This window comes from Hipposideros armiger, unplaced genomic scaffold (assembly GCF_001890085.2).
Source record: "Hipposideros armiger isolate ML-2016 unplaced genomic scaffold, ASM189008v1 scaffold_680, whole genome shotgun sequence".
Classification (NCBI taxonomy): domain Eukaryota; kingdom Metazoa; phylum Chordata; class Mammalia; order Chiroptera; family Hipposideridae; genus Hipposideros; species Hipposideros armiger.
This window is the reverse complement of record NW_017732030.1, coordinates 518,084-545,188: the sequence shown is the minus strand read 5'-3', so window position 1 is coordinate 545,188 and position 27,105 is coordinate 518,084. Positions and strand designations below refer to the sequence as shown.

Below are 27,105 nucleotides of genomic sequence, written 5' to 3'. Positions count from 1 at the left end.
AATGTCTTCATTTCAGAGATGAGAAATGAATGTCTTAACAGTAGTCAGGGTGAGGTCTTCTAAGTTTTAGTTTGTTTTCTATTTACTGAAATGATAGATTTTAGAAAGAATCAGTAAGAAAAAATACAGTATGGGCTAAAAAAATTGCACTTCAGATTGTTTGGGAAACTTCGATAAAGGACAGGACAGTGGTTCTCCAAGTGTGGCTCAAATTTGATAGCCACTGGGAGAGGATTTTAAAAACAAGAGCTCTTTACATTAATTTGTAGTGGTTTAAGGGAAAATACAAAGTGTGATAAAAAATAAGTAATCAGAAATCTCAAGGCAGCAGTGGTGAAATCTCAAGGCCAATGGTATGTGGCTAGTATTACTGGAAACAATGAAGGTTTTGAAGATGAAAAAAAAATTTATTTTTTTTTAAGATTTTATTGGGGAATTGGGAGAGGGGAACAGTGCTGGGGAATTGGGGGAAGGGGAACAGACAAGTTGCTGTCCTTTTGTTCTTCAGCCTAGTTGTGGAGGACGTCGCTTCACTGGTCCATGTTGGTATTATCATTGTGCTCTTCCCAGGTGAGGCAGATCGGTCGCTGGCCACTGGACAGCAGCTCCCAGCGGCTCTTGGCAGCTCACGCTGGCTGCCAGCCACTCACAGCAGCTTACGTCAGCCCGCTGCAGCAAGGGCTGCAGCCTACGCTGTCACCGGCAACTCAAGGCAGCCCAGCTCCAGGTTGAGCTGTTGTTCACCATCTTAGCTATAGAGGCCACAGCGTCACTGGCCCACATGTGGGATCCAAACCAGGGCCCTGCTGCTCAGAGCTGGCGTCCCAAGCCAACCATTAACCAATGCGCCACTCGGCCGGCCCTGAAGATGAAAAATTTTTAGTTTAGATCAAGCCAAAGATCTAGAATAAGGTAACCGTTAACTCTTGATTATTTATGCTTATGAAGAAGTAGTTGACAATTTTGTCATATTTTAAATTTGGCTTTGCAGTAAAGTTTATGATTTTTCTCTCACTACTTAACTTTTAGTTTATGGTAGTATCAACATTTGAAGTGGAACTGTAGAGTACTAGAGCAGCTGTGGGCACTCAGCTGTGGGCAAATCATTTAATCATTCTGGGTTGTATTTTCTCTTCTGTAAAATTGTTTAGCTCAGATCACTTTAAAGACTCTTTTTAGCAACTATGAACATTAGTTTGCCTGAATGAACCTAGATTATTCCAAAAACAAGTATAGTTCATTTAAGTACTTTATAGTGGCATTTTAATGTGCTTGACGACTTTGGCTTTTATGTTAGTAGGTCAACGTTTGGGTGCCCCATAAATAGGTCATGTTTACATTTTTAGTTAAGAAAAGTAGGCTGCAGTGGGATGGATTGCAATTCCTGAAATCTCAACCACAAAACCTGGATAATGTCAGACTCAAAGAGCCAATGAAAATAACAAAAATCTGTCCCTCTGAATTCCAGCCTAACATTTTTTAGTATGTTCAATATCTGTAACCTCATAGGCATTGTTGGACCATGTGTGGCTACCCTCAAGGCAAAGTCCAGCCAAACGGGGCCTACAGGCTTTGGTGTCATTCCTGTGCTTTAGCCTAGGCTGGGATCCCAAGCAAGACCATTAGGTCTCCGGAGCACTTTGGGGTATTCACACCTTGAGTCTTCACTCTCCCCTATCAAGTCCCAATCTAGCAAGGAAAATGGGCAACTTGAGGTGAGGTTGTCCTTTCCCTCTGGATCGCCACTCCTTGCTCTTAATCCCCCCTTCCCAGACTGCATCGGCCGTTCCCTTCATCCTGGGAGCCAGGGTTTCACTGTCGTGGCCACCTGCTCCAGCTATTTCATCCCACCCTGCTGCTGCTACCCAAGGGCTTGTGGGGGTTATAGCTTGTGGGGCGGGGCTTCCGCCTCCACCTTGGGAACCGGGAGGCGGGGCCTTAATTGAACTGGCTGGGCTTCTGCCCACCACTACTACCCCAGGCTCTCATTAGGAAAAAACTTTGCAGCCCCTAGTTAATCTAGCATTCCTTAGTGGCATTTGGGAGTGTTTTATACGTTTTTTCCTCCCAAATACTTAGTTTGACCCTAATGATTCTTTAAGGCCTACTTTTCATTGTAGGCAGTATAATAGTGGTAAACAACGCAAGTTCTGTGATAAGAATCTCAATAGAACCTACAATCCTAAATTTGTTGTGAAGATCAAATGAGATCATAGAAGTCCATAGTGTATCCAGCAAATAGGTGGTAAATACTTGCTGTCATTACTAACCTGATTTGGCAGAATCCAGAACTGAAAAGAAAAAGCAACACAAGTTTACTCATCTGAGAGGTGGTTGTAGGACCTTGCAACACACTATGTCAGCTAAAAAATGAGTCCAGATTTTGCTTAGGGCTGGTACAAATGTTATGATGCAAATTTCATCATCTTCTATATCTCTGTGAGCTTTTCTTTTCCCAGTTTATCCAGTAAATTAAAATGGATTACTGTTAGAAAGTTCTCCCAGGCAGAGGCCCAAAGTTTTAAAGGGATAATGAGAAAAAAAAATAGTAGTTGGCTTATGGGAAACAGGACAATATTGACAGGATAAAAGCCTGGCTATAGGTAGAATTCCAGGTGTCCCAATTTGCACCTCTTAACACAAGGGTTTAGCCTTTTCACTGTTAGCTGATTTCAAGTTTGTTCTCCAAAATATGTCAAAAATCCACAGAAAATAATTACAGTATTTACATTTTTAAGTAAATACAGTTAAGATGCTACATTTTATTAAAATAAATGATTCAAGTATAAAAATGTCCTATTGTTACTCATTCTTGAAAAACACAAACATATAGAAAATGTATATCTGCTTTCCTAAACATCCTTTCTGGGAACACTGAGCTCATAGGGTAAAGTCGGACGCCACAGTCAGCAGCACAGAACTATCATTCAACTATAGATGAACATTGCAGCTTGTTTTAAGAATTTAAAAAATTCTCCTTGAGAAATTGGGAGATGACATGAGTACAGAGACACGATAGCCAGCATATCTTACTTTATACAACAAATATATTCACTGAAAATAATGTATCAACTTTTTGTAAATTAAGTACTTTGGTGCACTGTGGGACCTGGTTTTTGAGAGGGCACAAGCACAATGAATAATCTTAACCTAAATTTTCTGTTAAAAATACGTGATCTTTCCATGCTCTATGACATATTTCAACCCAAGCCCAATGATTTCCATGACAGAACTTCTAAACTGTTACCCGCTCTTACCCAAATAGAGGTAAATGGCAGAATTTTCAAAGTTTTTTCTTCTTTCTCTGAACTTCATTTTCTCACTTTCTCCCACTTCCTGTCTCACCATCCTACTTTAAACTAGGATTGACAACTCGTCACATATGCCGAGTCTGTGATTTCTCCCTGCACAGGACTGACTGATCCAGTGTATTAGTTCAGACAGCCATGACAAAATACTGTAGACTGGTGCCTTAAACAATAGGTACTTACTTTCTCACAGTTCTGGAGTCTAGAAGTCCAAAATCAAGGCGCAAGCACAGCTGGTTTCTAGTGAGGACTGTCTTCTTGGATTATAGAGGGCTACCTTCTCTGCGCATCCTGATGTGTGGGGGGACGGGAGGGGGTTTGTGGGACAAAAGGATGGCTAGCAAACTCTCTGTCTCTTCTTATAAGGGTGCTAATGCCACCAGGATGGTCCCACCCTCATGGCTTCATCTAAATCTAATTACCTTCCAAAGGCCCCATCTTCAAATACCATCACACTGGGTGTTAGAGCTTCAACATATGACTTTTGGGGACACAATTCAGTCCAAAGCATCTAGTAAATCAGATACTACTAGGTATCATCCAATTTGATGTTTTCAAACAATAATATTATAAAGGCTGATTCTTGAGAATACAATAAATAGTCTATATTAGTTTATTTAAGTTTTCTACAGTTTTTGAAATGTTTTTCAATATACAAACAGGCCAGTGAATCTTCACTTATAAAAATAACCATTTAACACATGATAGTACAGAGATGGGTTAAAAACTGACTCATAGTATTTTATGACCAAATCAATTTCAATAGTAACTAAATTTCTTAAACATATTTAGTCATGTAGCTTCTGGAAGATGAATTAAATGATGAAAAAATGGGCGACCATGAACACACCCTTTAATTTCATTTCCAAATTGGTGCTTCATTGTGTAGATAATGTCTTGGATGTCCTCCTTTGGTAAGTACATGGGTAACTGTCTAGATAGACGCACTGCTTCTCCCTGTGAAGAGAAAGCCATACATTTTACCATGTTTTACCCTGAAGCAGAAATATGTTATTCCTGGCAAGGTGGAACATTGAAAATTGATTGTATTCCTTTTATTATTCATTCACTTAATGGATATGTATTAAGCACCAATTATGTGCTAGCCACTGTTGTAGCTTCTAGGAATACAAAGGAGAACAAAACAAACACGATCCCTACTCTCTTGAAATTTACATCTAGTTCAAAGAAACACAAAAGAAAAAAGACAATTGCAGTAGAATAATATGTACAAAATGAAACTGGGCAAACATGATGGAAAGTAATGATGTGGTTAGTAAGAGCTTCCTTGAGGTGACAGTTAAACTTCAATTTAGACAAGGAATTAGGATACGAAGGTCATGAGTAAAGAAAAGCATTTAGGCAAAGACACAAAAGAATCACATGATCAGTGTAAGCGCAGCAGTTATACTAAAGGGAAGAGAGGAAGAAGGGAGTGAAGCAGGACAGATTACCCTTTGAGATGGTGTGAGCAATTTGGGTTTAAACTGAATGGACAGGGAAGTAACCAGAGGGTTTCATGCAAGAGCCTGACATTGTTTTCACAATTCACATCTGGCTGCTGTCTGAAACATGGTTTGAGGCAATCACTGCAGTTCTGGTGTTTTTATCACTCGGGTGATAGTAGTGGAGATGGAGGGAGGTGTAATGACTCCTGGAGGTAGAGTCAGACTTGCTGATGGACTGGTTATCAGGGTGCAGAGTCACGGATGATTTCCCCATTGCTGGTATGGTAATGTTTCTGAGATAGTGAAGACTGAGAGTTTGGGGGTAAAAAGTATTAGCAAAGCTGGTTTATTTTAAGGTTTATTTTTTTAATTGTTGTACCTTGAAGATATTGAATCCCAACACTATTTTCTCTAACCACATATCCTCTCCTATTATATTCTCAACCTTCCTACTCCCTAATTCCAAGTAAACCTATTCTATTTCTTCACTTTGACCTTTAATCTCCACAATACGTCCTTATTCTCCTGGCCCACCAGCACCCTTCTGTCACCTTTCCCTACCTGACGTATGAGTAGTAAGAAATAAAGGATACTATCTCTCGCTTCCCACATTCCTTTCTGACTCCTACTAAAATCTAAGGGCAGATTCCTACTAAAATCTAATTCATCTTTATATCCCTCTAGGACCTAACATAGTTTCTTGTATATATTATGTGCTCAAATTTCCTCACTTACCCTCTTGTTCTTCTACCATGTTCATGTTGCTACTCCCTACTCTTGGATAAATTCTACCAAGCACTGTTGGGGAATTATAAAACTCTTGGCTGGATCCAATACCAATGTTAGCTCCTATGACTGGTCAATGCCACCTGGTAATCTTAGTCTTCTTTAAGCAACATTCTCTTAGAGTGTCTACAGTGCTTATTTTCAAATCTTTCCCACTATGCTCAAATCCCCAATGCCTCCCCAGCCCCTTCAGTCTCAGCAGGTAACTTTTCTTATTCCTTTACCACATGCATCAAAAATGACTTCTCTTGGGGGCTGGCCGAGTAGCTCAGTTGGTTAAGAGCTTGCTCAAGAGTGCAAACTCTGAGCAACAGGGTCGCCAGTTCAATTCCCGGCCCGAGCTGAGCTGCCGCTGACCTGTCCAAAAAGGGGCAGGGATGGCCCCCAAAAAAAAAAAAAAAATGACTTCTCTCAAGTTTACCTCAAATATTTTTACTTTTCCTCCCTTTTTCTGTTCTTGATTCAGAGAATGGTTTCTCCTTTCTAAAGTTTATATCATATCCCATTTTCCCTTCCTGCCTTTTTTGGAACATCTGTTCTCCAATCTTTTTATCAATCTTTTCCACCAAATACAAACATGCTAACATCTCTTTTTTCTTCATTTCACCACCTTGTGACTTATTGCCTACACCTTTTCACATTCTGTGGTTCTGATAGTTCTCTTTTTTTCTAGGCTATCTTCTTTAAGAATCATATCCACTATTACCTTAATGTAACAAGAGGTATAATATTAGCAAAAATATTTGTATCTAATCCCAACCACTTTTTCTGTTATTTCTGAAATCTTTTTTCTTCCCACATGGTTCTTCAATATACAAAACACTATCCGCAACTCCTTCAACCTTTATTTAAGTTTACACTAACTCTCACAAGAAAAGATGCAGTTGACGTCCCTAGAAACTATCAATGTTGAATTGTCCCCACAATAGGCTAGGAAGTTCCACTAGACAAAGCTCTTAAAAGACTCACAAAATGCTACTGAATACAATTTTCAAGAAGGGTATACAAATGGACTTCCCTATTGAGGAAGTCTGACTCTCAGAATGCAATGGGCAAACCATGATTATAGTCTAAAACAAAAATTGCTCATTTTTTTAAAAGTGAGAAAATAAACTTTATTAAAACTTCAGGTTTGTTTTTAGTAATATCAACCAACCTTGAGATAGTGCCTCAAATATACAATCACTATTGTTTTCCCACCACAATCTTACATTTGGACATTTAAAAGTTCATAATTATCCTCCATCCTCTATTAGTTTTGAAATTTTTTTTAACCCACTGTTACATTTCTCATTTGTGGTTGATAATGCTAGAAAACTAAAATCTCCATTTACTTAATAATCTGTATGTGAAAGACTTTCCCTCTTCTCTTTTTCTCTTAAAGAGATCATGGCTTAAATCACATTATAGTTGTTTTTAGACAAGAATTTGGTTTAAAGGTGGAGCTATTATGAATCCCTTCCAAAAAATGAAAACAAAAGAAAAAGAACTTCACTACAAAATGTTCATACATAAGGCTCTTCCTCAATAAATACTCAAGAAATAGTGTTATAGTAGGATCTATGATAGAGTTCACCACAACCAGTGTCTGATGTTAAACTTTTAAAGGAGTTTTCTTTTTTTAATAGTGTTTCCTTCTTGCAAACAATAATAAACATCATATAATCTTTACTATTTGGAAACCACTTACTGTTTCATTAAAGAACAGTTAAGTATCTTAAAACCTAGCCAACCTACATAATTGAATAATGCATACCTCTAAATAACTTATCACTTTGCGAGGTCTACATTCATAAACTTCTTTTGCATTTTTGTTTAATATAGCATTAAGAATTTCTTTTAAATCCATCATTCCGTAGAATGGGAGACAATTAGCCATTCCTTCTATTTCCAAGTGATTTTCCGCAGCAGAAGCTCCTAGAAGAAAAAAAAATTAATAAAATCATGTATTTTATTATACCACAAAACACATATATTTTATATCATATTTTATTATATCAAAAAACACATATATAGTTTTGTTTTGTTTAAATTATATTCCAGCAAATACCTATTAAAAACAAAACCTCTGTTAAAACATTTAGTGAACCTTCATTAGAATGTAATCCAGTCAGGACACAGTTTTGTTCTTTAGTTGGAGAATAAAAAATAATTTCCCATAGGAATTCACATTCACATTAAGTCCTAAGTGCTCACAGATACCACATGTGCTTTATATCATTTAATTTAATCTCAGTTATTGCTGTTTTGTTCCCTACATTTGTTTAGAACATTTCTTACTTTGGAGAGAAAATGGAGTCCCATGATATTTATTAAAATAAAATTGCTCTAAGTGTTTTAACAACTGTTGTTGTTCAAGTTCTATCCTGCTGGTTTAGTGTCTAACCTAAAGGCCTGGATTATTTCTATGATTATTTTAACTTACAAATCATTATAAAAATACTGACATATTAACTTTCTTTTCCAGAAACTTATTGAGATATAATTTACATAATATTGTGTAAGTTTAAGGTGTAAAAGATTTAATATACACTTATATATTGCGAAATTACCACCACAGTAACTTATTAATGTATTAGTAATTTGAGGAAATGAAATATTAATGGTTATTCAAAATATTTTACTACGACAATGTTTAAAACTGTCATGTTATCTATTATTTCAGCTACTTTAAATAACTTAGTGATTAAAATAAAGCTAAAAACTAGCTATATGGTCAAATATATAATTGGGTAAAATACTCATAACTGCATACATTTCAAAGCATCCAATTTAGCTTTAGAATGCATTTTACGATTTTGACAAATACAATAGCAGAGACTTGTCTTCTTTGGCTGTATCTATGTGATACTGTTCTTAATATTGAAGTCCACATAATGTTACCTTGAAATAAAGAGAATGAGACAGTCCAATGTTGGATAAGTGGCAGCTATAAATAGATTAAAAAAAAAAAAAGGAGTGATGTAGTTTGAAGAGTTTCAGATCCTGATGTGTCAATGATCCTATCCCTAACCTGTTTCCAGTTACAGACCAGCCCCTTGACCTGGATGGCAGAATGCAACAGTGGTATACTAAACATAGCACGCATCCTACTGTTCTTTCTGGGAAACAATTGGAATAGTATAATAAGATATATAATCAAGCACTATGGGATAAAATACAGTTCAGTGAAGGGAGACAAAATGAGAGTTTGAATAACCAGGGGAACTTAAATGGGACTTGAAATAAGGTTTACATAGGCAAAGAAGTAGTAGCATAATCCTGGTTCACATCTTTTTACATATACTGGGGGGGGGGGAGATGCAAAAAAATGAAACATGTATACAAGTGGACACGTTGGTCAACGTTGCTCAAACAGTAGTTCGCCATAATCAGAAGTGTCTGGACGCTGATGGTAACCACTTGGAGGACCTCTTGTAACTGCAGAAGTCAAATGTAACTTGTATTCAATTTTTCTTATCAGTATATATTGAGTATTACAATTTTAATACAGTTTTCCTTTCTTAAAATGTGTATACATTTTTTGGGGACCCTCTGTATATAGATATGTAAATTTACAAAAATATTAGTCAAGAAACTTGTCATAATTGCCAGTTCTATACCTTTAATAGTATGATTAGATTGAAACGTCTAATGCTGACTACATTTGCCCTGGAAAATTGTAAGCATGTCACAGAATTACTTGTGGGTATGGTAAAAAGTATTTGGCAACAGATGAGGAAATTGAGCAATATTTTAATATCTGTGTTTGCAAAATTCAGATATGGAAAACTTAAGAGACATTTGGAACCATGTAACAATAAACATTCAAGAAGTTTCTACATAATTCTATTAAATGCTTCCCAATTTTCAGGGGAAATACTTTAAACCAATAAGAGGTTTGACAAGTTTTCACTTCCTAAAATATGGAATTCTTATTGATGCATAACAAAAAGCTATTCCCATAATGAGTAAAGTTCTTAGGGTCATATTCATATCTTTTCCCTCAAAGCCAGATGTACCCTTCCTGTCTTTCAAATGCCTTGATCCAAAGATGTTTGTGAAAACTGGCAAACTGTTGATCCAAAGTTAAGTCCGCTACAACAAAACTCTGGCTTAAAAAAAGACAAATAGGGGCCGGCCCAGTGGTGCGTTGGTTAGGTGTTGGCTTGGGACACCAGCTCTAGCAGCAGGGCCCCAGTTCAGATCCCACATGAGGGTCAGTGACGCTGCGCCCTCTACAGCTAAGATGGTGAACAACAGCTCAACCTGGAGCTGGGCAGCCGTGAATCACCGGCAACAGCACAGGCTGCAGTGGGGCTGGCCGGCAGCTGGCGTGAGCAGCCATCCAATGGCTGGTGAGTGACTGCCTCACCCGGGAAAAGCGCAATGATAATACCAACATGGGCCAGAGAAGCAACATCCTCCACAACTAGACTGAAGAACAAAAGGACAGCAACTTGTCTGTTCCCCTTCCTCGATTCCCCAACACTGTTCCCCTCCCCCAAATCCCCAATAAAATCTTTAAAAAAAAGAGAAACAGGATTTAAGAAACATTACATAAAAATCAATAAAGTAAAAAGGCTAAAAATAAAGAAAACATAAATGTTTTTAACTTGATCTGTTATTGACAAGAAATAATGCTGATGATAATCTAAGTAAAGTTAATTCCAAACAAATCAAGTCCATTTCCAGATGACTGTCTTATTCATTATCACATCTTTGGTGCCATGCAAAGTACTGGCATTCAACAGGACTTAAAAAAAAACACCACACTATTTACAGGCTAAGAGCAAAAAGCATGTCAGACAGACACTTACTGGGTGTCTCAAAAATAAACATGCTCTTGGAACACAGGGTGATTATCCTAACTCTAAAAAAAATTGCTGTGATAACATCTTTCAAGAAAAAATGGTACCTGCCACCAACACCACACAGTTAATTAGAAAAATAGATTAAGAAAAAAAATGTCTTGTTACATCCCACTCCCACACACTCTCCCACTCGTTTCACACTGCAAACAAATTTTTAAAATGCCAGGGGCCCTGAGGAAGAAAGATTTCTAGGAATAACAGCAATGACTACAAGTCAGTTCAGGGCAGAATCTCTGAATTATCTCAATCAATTATAATTGAGATAATTACATATCTCAATTATAATAGGGAAGGAATACAACATATTTGTTAAGAGCAAGGCTCTCAAGGCAGATGCTTGGGTTTTCAAATCCTGTTCTGCCACTGTGTACCCTTAAGCAAATTTAACTTCTCTATACCTCGATTTTTTCATCTATAAAATGGGGACAGTAACAGAAACTACTTCATAGAGCTATTAGGAAGATGAATAAATACATTTAATATTAAAAATAGTGCCTGACACAATTATTTATGAATTATTAGTTGTTGTTGACAAGGAAACATTTAGGCTGACTTTCCCATAAACACACTGTTTTTAAATGGCAGAGTTGGGATTCAGACCTCTTCACTCCAAATTTAAATATCCAGGACTGAGGTAGGAGGTAAGAAGTTTAGGGTAGGTAGCCTTAAAACTGAAAAAGTCAAATAAAATTAGTTTAGAACACCAAAGCATTTTCAATATATACTTCATTCCATAGTTTTGTACATTGTTGTTACTTATTTTCTTTTGAGGTCTAAATAAAATATTCATTTAAAAACCTTCAACACTGTTTTGCTTAAACTTTGTTTTTCTACACTTTGGTCATGACAAGTTTAGGCATAGGTAAGAAAGGGTAAAAACAGAATTAATTACCTGTACTTGTGCCTTTGTGTGCCCTTTGATACCAGATGAAGGGAAATAGGACAAGACCAGCCTAGGAAGCTAGGGCAGAAGACAGTTACGTATGGAAACTATGAAAGCCCAGAGAAAGGGCCAGCCAGGAAAACTGAAGGCCCCCAGCCAGGTGGATTTTTTTCTCCCCACCCAGTGAATTTCCATACCAAGTAAATAGCTTTATCACAGTCTTTTTATTTTAGCACAGCCATGGAATCAAATCATCCACTCTCCAAATAGTAAGACTGCTGCTGTTACACATCTAATTTGCAAAACAACTAAATGCTTTTAGAAAAGGAAAAGACATGTCCATTTTTGTTCGGTCATTCCAGTAAGCTGCATATTTACTTCTGTTTCATCATCTAAAGAATTATTTAATAACTCAGTTAAACAAACCAGGAAGTTTGAATATTGTGACAAAGGATGGCAAAAATTACAAAACTACTTGATTAGTTATGCAAATGCAAGGCAATGGACTTTAAGAGATGCCAAACTTGCTTATTTCGGACAGATATGACCTGTTTGAAATATGACTGTTTTTACACAGCTACTATTGTACTTTTGGTGAGATAAAAATACACCATGATATCTGTAAATTATGACACCCAAATGTAACTCCTGAAACAAGACTCATTTTTCCAAGTCAGGAAATAATAAACCACATCACCATACCTGGCGTCATTTTTATCTTGAAACCATTCGCTGTAAGACGAGGGTCAGATAGGTAAGTTGATCCATCAAAGCATCTCTGGTCATCTGCTGTCATTTTATATAAAATCTCTAAATAATGAGATCCATCAAAAAGACTGAAAAAGAAATAATGGCCCTTTAACTTATTAAACATGTAAAATAAGAAAATTTATGGAAAAAAATTATCCAAAGGCCCTTTCAAAAGTGCTATCAGTAAGTAACCAACACACAAAGGTATAAGTTACCCAGTGAGAAACTTTACTTTTTTACATTTCTGTTAATATTTTATAGAAGACCTACTACATAGAACATACAGGAGGAAAAACAGATATAAAAGACAGTTTCTATATTCTATAACAGCAGTTCTCAACCTGTGGGTCGCAACCCCTTTGGGGGTCGAATGACCCTTTCACAGGGGTCACCTAAGACCATCGGAAAACAAAAAGATATTTACATTAAGATTCATAACAGTAGCAAAATTATAGTTATAGAGTAGCAACGAAAATAATTTTATGGTTGGGGGTCACCACAACATGAGGAACTGTATTAAGGGGTCGCGGCATTAGGAAGGTTGAGAACCGCTGTTCTAGAATGTTACAAACGATATGTGAAATCAAAAGATGTGCTCTCTCTATAAAATAAACTATATAATACATTAAGCAGACACAATAATACATTGTCAAGTTACTCAAATAGCCCATCCTACCTAATTTTCAATTGCTAGTCACGGTTTCTTCAATAGCAAAAAGATAAACCTGTATCTTTTTCTCCCTGGAACTGATAAATTTAGTAATTCAGAGCTTGGGAGAGTTCCTTCAGTCTACTGTGGGAATGGCATGTTTGCCAAAGATGGCATATGAAATGGTTCTGAGTGGTGCAGGCCTAAAACAAAATTTTGAGTAGCCAGATTATCTGGGGCACAAATTAGCCTATCATGTTGGTTTTAGGCTTAATCATAGGACTCATAACATGCTATTACAATAAAGTATCTGTTTGGGTTGGATGTGAGTGGTTACCATTTTCCCAGTCAGTCAATAAATATTTGAGTGTCTCCCAAGTGGTAGATGCTGCCTTTGATGGGCAAGACACTGTTCTATGTTGCAGTACAGGATGATGAGCTGCTACTTCATTATAATCCTGTACCCCTTGAAAAAGTAAATGAATAATGTTTTTGCTTATCATCTCTGAAAGGCACAGGATCCCACTGACTGAGAGAGCACATATCACAGGCAGAAAAGCTTTGGCTACATATCAGATGTGCTGTGTGTGGTCTAACCAACCAAAAATCAATCCGAGCCGGTGGTGGTGGTGATGGATAGTATAGCAAAGAATGGTGCAGGCTCTACAGCTACTGTCTAGATTGGACTCTTGGATCCAAAGACTTATTGGTTGCATGAGCCTAGTTAAGTTATTTAACAGTTCTGTGTTTCAGTTTCCTCATTTGTAAAATATGGATAATGGCATTAGCTACCCCTCATAAGGTTGTGAAGATTATGAAAGCACAGGCTTAGTAAAGTTCCTATCATAAGTGTTCAATAAATATTAGTCATTGTTATTATCAAGCTCTTACTTTGTATTTTATAGATCTCTAGGTTATTCCATTCAGAAATAAGCTACACAACCTGCATTAGAACTTTGGTGAGAAAACTGAGCCCAACCCATAATTACCCCATCCATAGCTCAGTTTTGAAAAACTTAATTATTAACTGTAATGGATATGTCCCATTTCAGAAAATTTCAGATACACCCAAGTTCTTTTTAAGGGAAGAAAAAGTATTAGTAGATATTTGTGCTATTTTAATACAGCCTAAGGCTGCATTAATTCGTTTTCTGATTCTTCCTTTGACATGTCCTAAGCCAATTTATACAAGAAAGATGTTGGATTTTTGTTAATGCGGTTACTGCTGCCTTAATTATAAAAGATAGCTTTAACAAATGTTTTTCTGTATTATTGTTCTGTTTTTGTATTTTTTTTCCCTTCTGGTGCCAGTCTTGAACACAAGGGTTTTAATACATTTTATAAACTATTTTTGATTTATTCTTAGAACTTCTGAAACAGTTATCTAGTGATGTATCCTAGAGAACAAATAGCAATGTTGTTGTTTTTTTTAATTTCAGGTTTTTATTTCCTGTTACACGTGTTTCTCTCCTACGTGTCATAATAAAAAAGAAATATTAAGTGTAAAAGGGAAATGTTAGTAAGTTAGTTATTACTCATTTTTACATAAAATGATTTGCTCATATAGGATATGAAAAGAAAACACCCCATTTTACAATCTACAATAAAATTAGTTCAGGCAATCAATCAATGGATGAAACCATTAGATGAAAAGATTGGTAGGGAACTTTAAGGTGGGAGATCAGGCTGTCAGCAGCTGAGCCCAATGATAAGTGCCTTTTGATGTGATGAAATACGAAGCGCACTGCGCCACCTACTCAGCAGTCTTACCAGAAAGTAGAACCTAAATCTGTTCACTCCTCCTGACCTAACATTTAAATACGGAAAGGGAAAAACAAGTTGACCACCACCAAACGGAAGCAAAGACATGAACCAAGCAATTCATGCCATTAAAGATTAGAAATCAAGTTTTAAAAAGATTTCTTTAAATAAATACCACTTTGCCTAGAAGGAAACACTTTCAACTTTTTCCTTTAATCTCTGATCTAGTATAGATTAATAAATGTTTTTAGAATTAAAAAAAAAATGGTATTACTTCACCATACCTCTCTGTTAATGTAATTGGCTTTTCCAGTGGCTGTACAGGAAGTTTATGATTCTCAAGAAGTCTTTTAAATAGCAAGGCTTCTTCCACTCTATATGGATTTAATAACATTATTTCTGTTTTGGATGTAATTAGCCATGCATCAGGAAACTTGAGATTATGGATCAAGCAAAGTTCATCCTTCTCTTCTAGTTCAACTTTCTTATGTTTCTCAAAATTTTCTTTTAAGTTTTCCATAGAAAAGGGAATCTGAACTGTTTTAATGTTTTGGTTCTTTTTTTTTTCAATCTGGGACTGAAAGAGCTCATCAAGTTTTGGCTGATTAGATAATGAAGTTTTCAACTTGTGCTTCTGTGCCAAATTCCATGAACTGGTGGGTTTTATCTTTTTTCTGCCATCTTTTAATGAGATTTGTGACTCCTGTTCAGTGGCTCTCTTGATTTGCCTATTGTATCGTTCGAAGTCTTTAGCAGCCCTCTCTTCATATCTATGAATGGAGATAAAACAGAACTAATCAGGTCATAATCAGAAAATATATTAACCAACTGAAGTAAATTTTTTAACAAAATAGAGCTGGCATTCCAGGTCTGGTAATGATGGAGCTTATATTGGACTAATATAAATATATGGAGCATAGATTTATCATATATATGAATATGATAAACTGCACAAGATATAGAAACCAACCATTTAAAACACACGGAAGAGCAACCAAAAGTAGGCAGAAATTGGAATGGATTCACCCTTAAAAAAAAGAGATCCACATTTATACAGCCTTTACTCAGCGCAGTCTCCAGAATTGAGCGGGAGTGGCAAGAACTCAATCAGAAAGCTGCACTCTTACTTGAGTCATCAGAATACAGAGCTCCTTACTTCCAAAACAAATGGAAATTGAGGGAGAAAAGTCCTATGTGTAGCAACCTAGAGGAAAACAATCACTAGAAGGTTAAATGCCCTAAACAGAGATTTCAGTGGCTGCCCACTGCAGAGGAAAGGGTTTAGAGTTTGAATTCCACATAATTAGATGGTGTGGTAAATACTTTGGGCTTTCAATTAAAACTGAAGGGCCACATTTTAGGGGTAAGAAAAAAACTGTCCTGTAACTATAGAAGCTGCCCTAGGGCTAAAGGTTAAAATTTACAGTCCATCCCTAACGAAGTGTAAAACAAAGCTTCCACAAGCTCAAGGTGATCTGTCAATAATTTAAATATGTGGCAGAACAAAATCCAACACTTTTCAGAAGAAAACAGAATCCATAGTTTCTACAACACATCACCTACAATGTCTCTTATACAATCAAAAGTTATCACAGAAGCAATAAAACAGAAAAATGGGGATCATGGTCAAGTGGAAAAGTGGTCAGTAGAAACCAACCTCAAGATGATTTGGATGTTGAAACTTGAAAATAAAAAAGTTTTTAAATAGATTTTTATAAATATTTATGAACTTAAAGGAAAAGGTGATCATAATGAGAGACTGGGAGAGGGAATCTCAACAGAGAAGAAAAATCATAAAAAAGAACCAAATGGGAATTCTAGAATGAAGAAACAAAATACATGAAATAAAAATTTCTCTTGGTAGGCTTAACAGCAGATCAAAGACGGCAAAAGAAACAGTCAGTAAAATAGAATGTAGATCAGTAGAAATTATCCAATCTGAACAACAGTGAGAAATATGATTGAAGAAGTTTAAAAAATACCTTAGTAACCTATGGCACACAAGCAACCTAACATATGTAATTGGAGTCCCAGATAAACAATAAAAGTGAGGCAGGGGACCATTTGAAGAAATTATGGCTGACAAATGACCAATTTGGAGAAATACAACATTTTACAGAATCAAGGTCAGTGAACCCAAGCAGGATAAATGCAAAAAAATCCACAGCTAAGTATAGTAGAATGAAATTGCTGAAAACCAAAGACAAAGTTCTAAAAGCAGTCAGAAGAAAAAAAAAAAAAGACATTACAGAAAAGGAACACCACCACAAAATGAAGATAAAAATAGATATTTTCAGATAAAAGAAAGCTGAGATTCTGTTTGCAGCATCACTGCGTTATTAAGGAATGACACCAAATGGAAACTCAGATCAACAGGAAGAAATAATAGCACCAGAGCTGGCAGCTATGTAGGTAAATAGAAAAAAATGATCCTTTAAAAAATACTCTTATTTCTTTGGAAGATAACTGTTTAAATTTTTTAAAAAAGTATTTAAAGTAAGATTTATATTGTATGTGGATATAAAATAGATGAGACCAACTGCAGAAAGGACATGAGTCGTAAATGGAATTATACTTGCAAAGTTTTTATATTTTATGTGAAATTATACCCTATTAACTCTAAGTAGATTATGATAAAGGATAAAGTATTCCCCAAAGCAAAAAGTACCAATCCAAGAGAAGAATTAAAATTAAATGCCAAATTATATTGTTAACCCTAAAGAAGGCTGCCTCTCCCAAAAAAGGTGGAACAGAGGAACAAAACAAATGAAATGAACTAATAAAATGGTAGACCTAAATCCAACAATGTCAGTTATTACACTACATGGACTAAATATTCTAATTATAAGGCAGAGACTGTCAGACTGAAAATTAAAAATTAAAAAAAAGCAAAATCCAGCTACGTGTGTCTACAAGAGTTATACTTTAAATATAAAGACACAGATAGTTTGAAAGTAAAAGAATGGAAAAGATACACCATGCAATTAGTAAGCAAAGAAAGTCAGAGTAGCTATAGCAATGCAAGATGAAGTAAATTTCAACAAGAAATAATACCACAGATAAAGAGGAATATTTCCTAATGACAAAAGAGGTCATTAGGAAGGCTTAACAATCACAAATGTGTATGCACCTAATAACAGAGCTTCAAATTACATGAAGCAAGACTAAAAGACCCAAAGACAGAAATAAATCCAGGATCATAGTAGGAGACTTTAGTACCCCTCCCTCAGTAACTAACAGAACTAGACCAAAAAATAAAAATCAGTAAATCTATAAAAAATTTTAGCTGCTATCAACTACCTTAACTTCATTGACATTTTGGAACACTCCATCTAATAACTGCAGAAGTCAGATTATTTTTAGGTGTACATGGAACACTCATTAAAACAGACCACATCCTAGGCTTAATTCTCAAAAAAATTTTCAAAAAACTGAAATCTAACACAGTATTTTTCCTGTCCATGACAAAATTAATTAGAAATCAATAACAAGATATTTAGGGGGAAAAAACACAAATATTTGGAAACTAAACAATACAGCTTTATTTGTAATAGCCCCAAATTGGAAACAACCCAAAGGTCCATCAACTGAAGACTGAACAAACAAATTGTGGTAGGTAGGTGCCACACAACGACATTTCAGTTAACAAGGGACAGCGTGTATGAACGTGGTCCTATAAAGTTGTAATGGAGCCAAAAAATTCCTACTGCCTCGTGAAGTAGTAGCCTTTGTAACATCATAGCTCAACAAATTACTCATGTTTGTGGTGATGCGGTATAGACAAACCTACTGTGCTGCCTGTCATATAAAATTTTAGTACATACAATTATGTTGAGTACACAATACTTGATCATTATAATAAGTGACTGCTACTGATATGTACTTACTATAGTATACTTTTTATTGTTATTTTAGAGTGTACTCTTTCTACTTACCAAAAAAAGTTTGCTGTAAAACAGTATGCTATGTTATGCCAGCAGGAGCCCCACACATCTTGTTTACTGCATCTGTTGATTGCATCATTTTCTCTTGTGCTTGACTTTATCTCGTGTTTTGTAAATTTAGTGTAGTTTAAGTGTAGTGTTTATAATGTCTGCAGTAGTGTAACATCCGAGGCCTTCACATTCACTCACCACTCACTGACTCACCCAGAGCTCCATTCATGGTAAGTGTTCTATACAAGTGTACCATTTTTTATCTTTTATACAGTATTTTCACTGTACCTTTTCTGTTTAGATATGTTTCAATATACAAATACTTACTATTGTGTTACAATTGCCTATTGTATTCATTACAGTGACATGCTGTACAGGTTTGTAGACTGGGAACAATACACTATACCTATAGCCGTTTGTGTAAGTACACACTATAATGTTCACACAATAACAAAATCATCTAACAATGCATTTCTCAAAACATATCCCCATCATTAGGCAGTGCATAACGGTATGTTTATACAACTGAATATAACTAATTGATTAAGTAGAATGAACTAAGCAGGCACGTTCAACAAATACGAAAATCACAAAAATATTTTGTTGAGAGGAAGAAGCTAGATATAAAAGAGTACATACATATCATGATTTTATATGATGTTCAAGTCTGGCAAAAGCAAATTCGTGTGACAGAAATCAAAGCAGTGGCTTGCGTATGGAGAGTGAATGGTAAGTGGCATAAGGGAACTTTCTGGGGTGATGGAAATGTTCTATATTATGTTTGAGGTGGTGGTTACATGGGTATGCACATATGAAAAAGCACTGAACTATATATGGTTAAGGTCTATGCATTCCACAGCTGCTAAATTTTACCCAATTTTAAAAACCATTTAAGAAAATGTTGAAGACACAGGTACTAAAAACCAAACAAACGAAAAAACCATTACAGGGCCGGCCGAGTGGCGCGATGGTTAAGAACTGGCTTGGGAGGCCAGAGGGCCCCGGTTCGGATCCCTCATGAGGGCCAGTGACACTGCCCTCCACAGCTAAGATGCTGCACAACAGCTCAACCTGGAGCTGGGCTGCCAGGAGTCGCTGGCAACGGCGGCATAAGCTGCAGATACAGAGGCTGTGGGTTGCCATGGGCTACCGTGTGCAGCCAGCAGCCAGCGTGAGCGGCAGTCCAGAAGCCGGTGACTGATGTGCTTTGCCCGGGAAGAGCGCAATGATGGTGCTAACTTGGGCCAGTGAAGCAACGTCCTCCACAACTAGACTGAAGAACAAAACGACAGCAACTTGTCTGTTCCCCTTCCCCCAATTCCCCAGCCCTGTTCCCATCCCCCCAATTCCCCAATAAAAATCTTTAAAAAAAAAAATTACAAAGAAATAATAAAGTTAATTCCAGATCTGAAGAGTTCCTTATACTTTTGCTATCACATCAACATGGAATAAACAACTCCCTGAGTACAACAAAAGAAAATTTATATACATTAATACTCCATTTACTAATTAGATACTAGTAAAATTAAAGTCACTATAAATAACATGCAAAAGAAAAATCATGACTAACTTTATAATACTTTCATAACTGTTTATTTTTTCAGTTGCTATTTATTTTAGAGTCAACAATAAAAAAAATAAATTCTAATAAACTGAACAAATCCAAACTGCTTAATTTAATTCAATGTCAAAGGTACAAAATAATGGATGTTTTAAAATTATATGGGTTCTAGCATAGTTGTTCTACCAACCCTTTTCTAAAAAACTGGGATGCCTAGGTCTCATCCTGAGTTTCTAATTCTCTAGGCCTAGGTTGAGGTCAGGCAGTACTATTTTTAAAGAGTTCCATGGGTGATTCTAAAACATATGCACAATGGAAAACTACTGTTAGGTGTTCAGCAAAGTGTAGTGGTTAAGGACACAGATTCTGGAAACACACTGCTTGGCATGGTTCTACTACTTAGTAATTCTATACACCTATGCAAATTATTTAATTTTTCTGTGCCTCAGTATGCTCATCTGTAATATATGGATAATCTACAGTTACTTCAGTTTTGATGTGAGGAATAAAAAGTGTTAAGATATGTCAAGTACTCAGAATAGTGTTTGACACATAGTTAATGGAGATGTTTGCCATCATTTTCTATCAAGAATTACATACCTTATAATAAAAGAGGCACATGACTGACTAAAGTTTGGTAATTATTTAAGCAACCTTGTTAAATTTTTTTTTTAAATGAAGTTTTAAATTTTGAGACTAGGGAATTAATGTTATTTCTTATTTTAAGAAACTCTGGCTGAATTCTATTGTAGGTAATATACATAAAACAGTTTTAAGGGGGAAATCTGAATAGATATGTGTTAGGAAATAAAAATGATGTTATTGGGGAGAACTATATTAAATATTAAACGTGAAACTAAGAGACAAAAGGCCACACCATTTTATGTAATTTGTACTTAGTACCTGTTTTAAATAAAGAAATGTTAGCTGGATAAAAATGTCAAAAAAGACTTTGTTCCACTGTAAACAAGATGAAAGTGCCTCTTTTGGTTACTCACCATGACTTACTCATAAGTTTTAAATTATTTTCCCTCATTTCTACTTAGAATCTGAACTTCTGGATCAGCTATATAAAGTACATGATTACTTTAATTTCAATAGATACTACGATTAAGTGTTTTTAGTGCCTGGATATTCAAATTCAAGATTTTTCCTGTACGGTGGAAACTGAGTTCAAGATGAAGGTCACCATTTGTAATTAATTATCATGTGCAAATTTTCACATATGGTACTAATCTTTTGATTTACTCAAGAAGTCAACTTCATTAGTTCCTTGGGAAACATAAAAAGTTATGTCCAAAGGAATAGTAAGTGAATGTTAAGTAAAAACAGCTGCTACCTTTGACTTAATGTCATTAAGGGATTTAGTAACTTGAATGAAAAATATTAATTCTGATTTGACCAGTAATCAATTCAAGTGATGTTTTTGTGACTAAAGATTACACTTAATTACAAAATGTATTTGCCACTTTCAATAATTTCCCAATTACATTATTCTTAGTTATTTTAAATACAAATATGTTCATACCTACTGCAAATTAAAGTTCAAGTTAACATCAATTGACTGAGACCCCAGTGGCAGCGTACATGGCCTAAATCTCGTTTCTAAGCTACTAGAGGTAAGGAGAGGAAAACAAGGGGAAAAAACAAAAAAAACAAAACAAAAAACCCAGAAAGGAAGAACTGGAAAATGAAAGTATCCCTACCACAAAGTCTGTCCTAAATTCTCAGCAGAAAATCCTGACCTAGTTCTTTTCCAAAATCTTTGCTACGGCTTACAGAACCTTCCATGATCTGGCTTGCCTTTCCTCATCTGTCTTTATCACAGTCCCCAATATTCAGTTCTTATCTGAGAGGACATCTTTTAGTTCCTCAAATAACCATTTTTCCTTCTAGTTTCTGGCCTTTCTTAAATGCTGTTCCTTCTAGTGTTTTCATTATTCTCTTTATTTTCTTTCAAAACTCATCACATTCTATGACTACTACTGTCTCCCTCACTAGACTGTACCACTTCTAAGTAGAAAATGTTTGATTTATTACTGTTTCTGAAGTGACTAGCTCTAGTACATAGGGCTTTGTACACAAAATACCCTCAATATAAATTGCCCAATAGAAGGAAAGAAGGGAGGGAAGGGGGAGGGAGGGAGGGAGGGAAAGAAAATGAAGGAAGAAAGCAAAAGAAAGGAGCAGATGTGAAAGAAGCAGGAAGAACAGGATAAAAGGGAAGAAAAGGAAGGATGGATGAAGAGACTGATTATCTGTGGAAGAGAAGTCCACTCTCATAACGCTTAGTACTCCTAAAATTTAGGATCATGGAAAGAATTCCAAGATAAAGACTAGACGAGAAGTGGTAGTGCTATGACTGAGTGTGATATTTTTGTTCTGTTGTCAAATCATGATTTAGACATAGCCAATCATGGTCCCAAGACTCCTGGCTCTGGAAGATTCTAATACAGTATTTTGTGAAATAGAGTAAGCTTTCTGATGTCAAGATATCTGTATTTTCTTCAGTCTTCTATTTCTGTCCTCTAGTGTAAATTTAATCTTGACTAAGCAAATGGAAAATAATGTCAATCACAACAGAGCAATTTATTTTACACATATTAAACATCTGATTAACATCATGAGCAATCAATCATTTAACTATGTGCCAGTCATTTATCTTGTATCATAACATACAACATCTTATACAAACCTCGTAACAATCCAGGAAATACTGTGCACACATTTTTACAAAAAGCTAGCAAAGGGGGGATGAAGGGTTTGAACCAGGTGTACCTTCAGAGGTCTGCTCTTGACTAACCCTGCCTCTTTGTCTTCCTTGTGGCAACGAGAGAGAAAATTTTGGAACTCCAGAATAATGCCTCATGATAAACAAATTTTTAGATGAAGGCTTAATCCTTGTACCCTGACACCTTAGGCTGTACAAGGAGAAACGATGCTGACATTACCCACAAGACAACAGAACAGTACCTGCTATTCTGAGGCTGTAAGGGAACAGCTATCTCACACTGTCCCTATTTCAATGAGAATGGGAACCATCTATGCTTTTTTAATTTTTTTCTATCCTCAGACAATTATTAATGCATCACCTCCCTGGTAAATGCAATTTAACTTTTGTGGGTTTGCTGTACTAAAAGTACATTCACTCATCTTTAAATTGCATAGTTCTGTCACTTAGATAAAACTAAAGACAATCACAATGCGTGACTCTTATTTGCATCCTAATTCAAATAAACAAATTTTTAACAACCTGACATAATTATAGAAATCTGAACACTGAATAGTTAATGATATTAAGGAATTCTTGTTTTAAGAAGTTATGACAATTGTATTATGGCTATATTTAAAATAAGAGTATCTTTATCTTTTACAGACACATGCTAAAATATTTATGAAATATCAACAGATGATATTATCCTAGGATTTGCTTCAGAATAATGGTGAAGGGGAAGCGAAGTCAGTAGAGGGATGGATGAAACAGGACAGACCATGAGCTGTTGGTTGGCAAAACAGGGTGATAGGTTCACTATACTGTTTTGTCTACTTTTGTGTGTGTGTTTGAAAAAAGAACCAAACAATCATCCCCATGAAATAAGCAAATGAAGGTGAAAAGAGAAGTTAATTTATGGAGGTTTTGCCTATTGGTACTAATAGTGGTCTTTATTATTTTAAATTGATAGTATCTTTAAAAGACTGAATAAGCTAAGGGGGAAAAAAATCAGTCAAGTATTCATGATTTGATCACCAAATAAACTCTGGATGATTGGTTATACTTAAATATTTCCTCCATGTTTGACATAGTATTGAGATGCCTTAGATAATAATATGTGATTCAAAGTATAATTTCACTCTTTCATTTTCTGGTGGGCTAGATTACTCAAACATGCTATTTTGTGTTTATCATAAGTGCCCTAAGTCAATTAGAAACACTCATCAGATTATCTGGGAATATTTACTCAGATAATCTAATCTAAATACGGCAAGTAATATGTAGTTATTTTAATCAAAAATAGATCAAACCACCTATTTACTTACCAAAAAAGCCCACGATAGTTTATAAGTTCCCAAATCAGAAATAAGTAAGATTTTAGAAGGAGGCCTTGAGTTATACTAAATAAGGACGGTATGAACACCATTAAATTCAATCTGCAACAATGTTAGAATTTTTTAACAAATAGTTAAGCTGTACCAAAACAAAAAACAAAACTAAAAGTCTCTAGCAAAAAAAGTGATGCCAAGAAAGGCACTCTAGCCAAGCCAAAAGGCATTTTCCATCCTGTTTTTCCATAAATAAGAAGTTAAAAAAGATTTTTAACCCAATGAGTCACATAGAATGGAAATATCTGAACATTCAGGTCACATGCAAGCTCTGGAAACTTACTTGAGTTTTTCCTCTTCACTCAATGTCTTCCACAGTTCTTCAATTTGTATTATTGCATCCTCCAAACTGGTCTTAGGATTTTCTGTGAGAAACTGAACACGATGATCTTGGACAAAAAGGTCACTTGCTGACATGGGTTTCTTGATTACGTGATTGCTAATTAAATCATAAGCTGTAAGCTGTCCAGATTTGTTGTCTACCACATTTGATTTTTTGTTACAGGAACCCTCACTGAGATTCTTTTGTTCAGGGCTTAGATTATTATTATTACTTGCTTTACATGCTGAACTTCCTTGAGGCACTAAAATTTTCACAGGTTCAATGTTTTCTCCTACTGAATTTTTAAGTGCATTTCCCTTGCTCCAGTCATCTGCACAAATTTCCAAAGACTTATCAGGAACCGCTTGTTCCTTATTTTTCCCACACTCATCTACATGCTCTTTATTGCCATTTTCTGATTGGGTGTGCATAATAGAACCTACAAAACAAGTTTCATTGTATTCCTTCTGGGTGTCCTCACATGATAAATTACTCCCTGTGATCTCCTGAAATGTATTTCTATTGTTCTTATCAATGTGAGAATTTTCAATACTAAAATGATCATCGTAATGGTCACCAACACATATATGATGATTTAAACAATAATTAGTGTTTTTTCCAGATTCATCATTATGCACATCATTTTGAAAAGGAATGCTTGAAGTATCAACATTTGGATGATTATTTCCAGATGATTCCATCTTATTAAAAAGCACATCTGTTTCTGCTGTTTTACTAACAACCATGTCAGCTGAGGAAACATCTGTTTTATTATTTTCATAAGAATTTGTACTAGGTAGTGATCCATAACAAGATGTCATCAGGTTTTCAAGAGCAATTAAAACAGAGTCCTAAAAATATAAATTAACAAATGTTACAGGAAATTATGAACATAATAAATAGACAAGATTTAAAGTAATATTTAAAAATATGTATAAAGAAGTTAATCTCCTTTGTGTTAAAAAATGGTCAGGACTGTATACGCTTGTAAATAGCATAAATTAACACAAAATTATCCAGAAAGGGTTACCTTATTCTGTAATAATACTTGACTTTTATCTGGTGTTAAATTTACATCCACATCAGCTGTAGCAACATCAATTTTCAGAAAGAAAGTGGGATACAAACGAGTAGATTCCTTTAGGCACTTCAGACTGTAATAACGTCGGATTAACTAGAAATATATGTAATGAATAAGACAAAATACCACATAAATATAGTATTGCCATCCTTAAAATACCAACAGAAGGAGTATATTCATTTGAGAAACTGAGTGGATATGTTAACTGCTTATTAGGAAAAGCAGTACCTAAATAATAATCCTCATTTTAGGCCTTGAACTATATAAATGAAGCACAAGCATTCATTAAATATACATAGCCAATGCAACCAGCTTCATGGTTAAAAGATCAGAGTATCATGGAAGGTTTGAAAGTCCAGAGTTCAAATCCAAACTCTGTTACTTACTAGCTATGTGGTCAAGAAAGTCACTAACATTTCAGTTTCTTCACTATAAATAATGATAATAATATATCCCAAGGTGGTGGTGAAAAGTCAATGAGACATATACATAATGTACCTAAAACAATGCTTAATAAATGTTATTGTATCTCTTTTTCTCCTTTTCCTCATTTTAGAGCAAAGTCTTAGAAGTAATCCTTGCAACAAGTTGAAAAATGACAGGGCTAGTTTTTATTTCTGATCCAAATGATACTTTTCTTAAATAGATTACCTTTAATATGTCTTTTTGGTGTATTGGTCTACTGTTTATAAAGATGAAACTCTTTTCTGGGGTTGAAAGACTTGTGAAAGAGTGATCTGCATCATGCTTTGGAAGAAATCCAGTTAGATGAATCTAAAATTACAATAAATAATTACAGAATCAATACACAATGTCAAAAATAAATGTGGGTCCATGGGTCTGGCTATAAACATTAAAAGGTATAAAAAAAAAGAAACAAATGGATTTTCATCTTAAGGTCTAAAGAGCCACATACTTCCTGAAACCATGTCTTAAATAAACTTAAACCTTAAATAAAATACCAAAGCATGTTAAATTGGGGCTCTCTGCCTCTTTCTATTTTGCAATTGTATTTTAAGGAAAAACTGGCATTCATAAAAGTTTCATGAATGGGCATATATCTTACCATCACAGGACATATAGCATAAACACTGCTCTCTACTCAGTTTTACCTTCCTTTTGTCTTTACAATTTTTCTTCCTAATATTGTGACTTTCTTCTGGCTATTTTTCCTTGTCTTTTTTAGCCATTTTTTTCCTTAAAGAAAGTAAATCTGACTGGGATTTCATTTCTGAGTTAAAAATCTCTTGCTCTTTGACACAGATTGCAGTGTTGTACTTTATCTTCACTTTTGTTTAGAGAACCTTTCTACAAACAAATCAATTATTTTAATGCATTCTTTCTCTATTTTACAAATGAAAAGAAAGGAGAAAATGAAGAAGGATCCAGAGCAAAGAGAGAAACTGAGGGGACAGAAGGCAAGGAAAACCTCCTTTTATTTAAAGATACTATAGGGAATCTATATTAAGGATACAGGTTAGGGCCAGATTGACGTGTTTTAAATTTCAGCTCCACTACTAGCTATGATCTTGGTCAAGTTATTTAAAATACAGGCCTATAATTTCTTATCTGAAACAAGTGGAACCAGATGTGTTATTAACCAGTTAAAAAACACTAATAGTAAAATTCTAGCTTAGGTTTAGAAAAGAGAGAATGCGGGGGGGGGG

The 27,105-nt window shown here is 35.3% G+C and overlaps 1 protein-coding gene across 9 annotated transcripts in view; it reads right to left on the bottom strand.

Annotated features, from left to right (window-relative positions):
* Positions 1 to 794: 794 nt before the first annotated feature.
* Positions 795 to 27,105, bottom strand: part of PMS1 (PMS1 homolog 1, mismatch repair system component) — a 74,370-nt gene continuing 48,059 nt past the window's right edge. For 3 of the 9 annotated variants that reach the window (XM_019626488.1, XM_019626487.1, XM_019626490.1), the window contains 8 exons: positions 26,090 to 26,212; positions 25,388 to 25,531; positions 24,319 to 25,208; positions 14,723 to 15,208; positions 11,981 to 12,114; positions 7,299 to 7,459; positions 4,159 to 4,265; positions 795 to 2,291 (listed from right to left, as the gene is read on the bottom strand). In XM_019626488.1, coding sequence (XP_019482033.1) covers positions 2,201 to 2,291; positions 4,159 to 4,265; positions 7,299 to 7,459; positions 11,981 to 12,114; positions 14,723 to 15,208; positions 24,319 to 25,208; positions 25,388 to 25,531; positions 26,090 to 26,212 — 2,136 coding nt within the window. In that variant the 3' untranslated portion in view covers positions 795 to 2,200. Of the gene's footprint in view, positions 2,292 to 3,891; positions 4,266 to 7,298; positions 7,460 to 11,287; positions 11,357 to 11,980; positions 12,115 to 14,722; positions 15,209 to 24,318; positions 25,209 to 25,387; positions 25,532 to 26,089; positions 26,213 to 27,105 lie in introns of those variants that run through there. The other 6 variants (XM_019626493.1, XM_019626494.1, XM_019626492.1 and 3 more) reach the window with 5 other exon arrangements.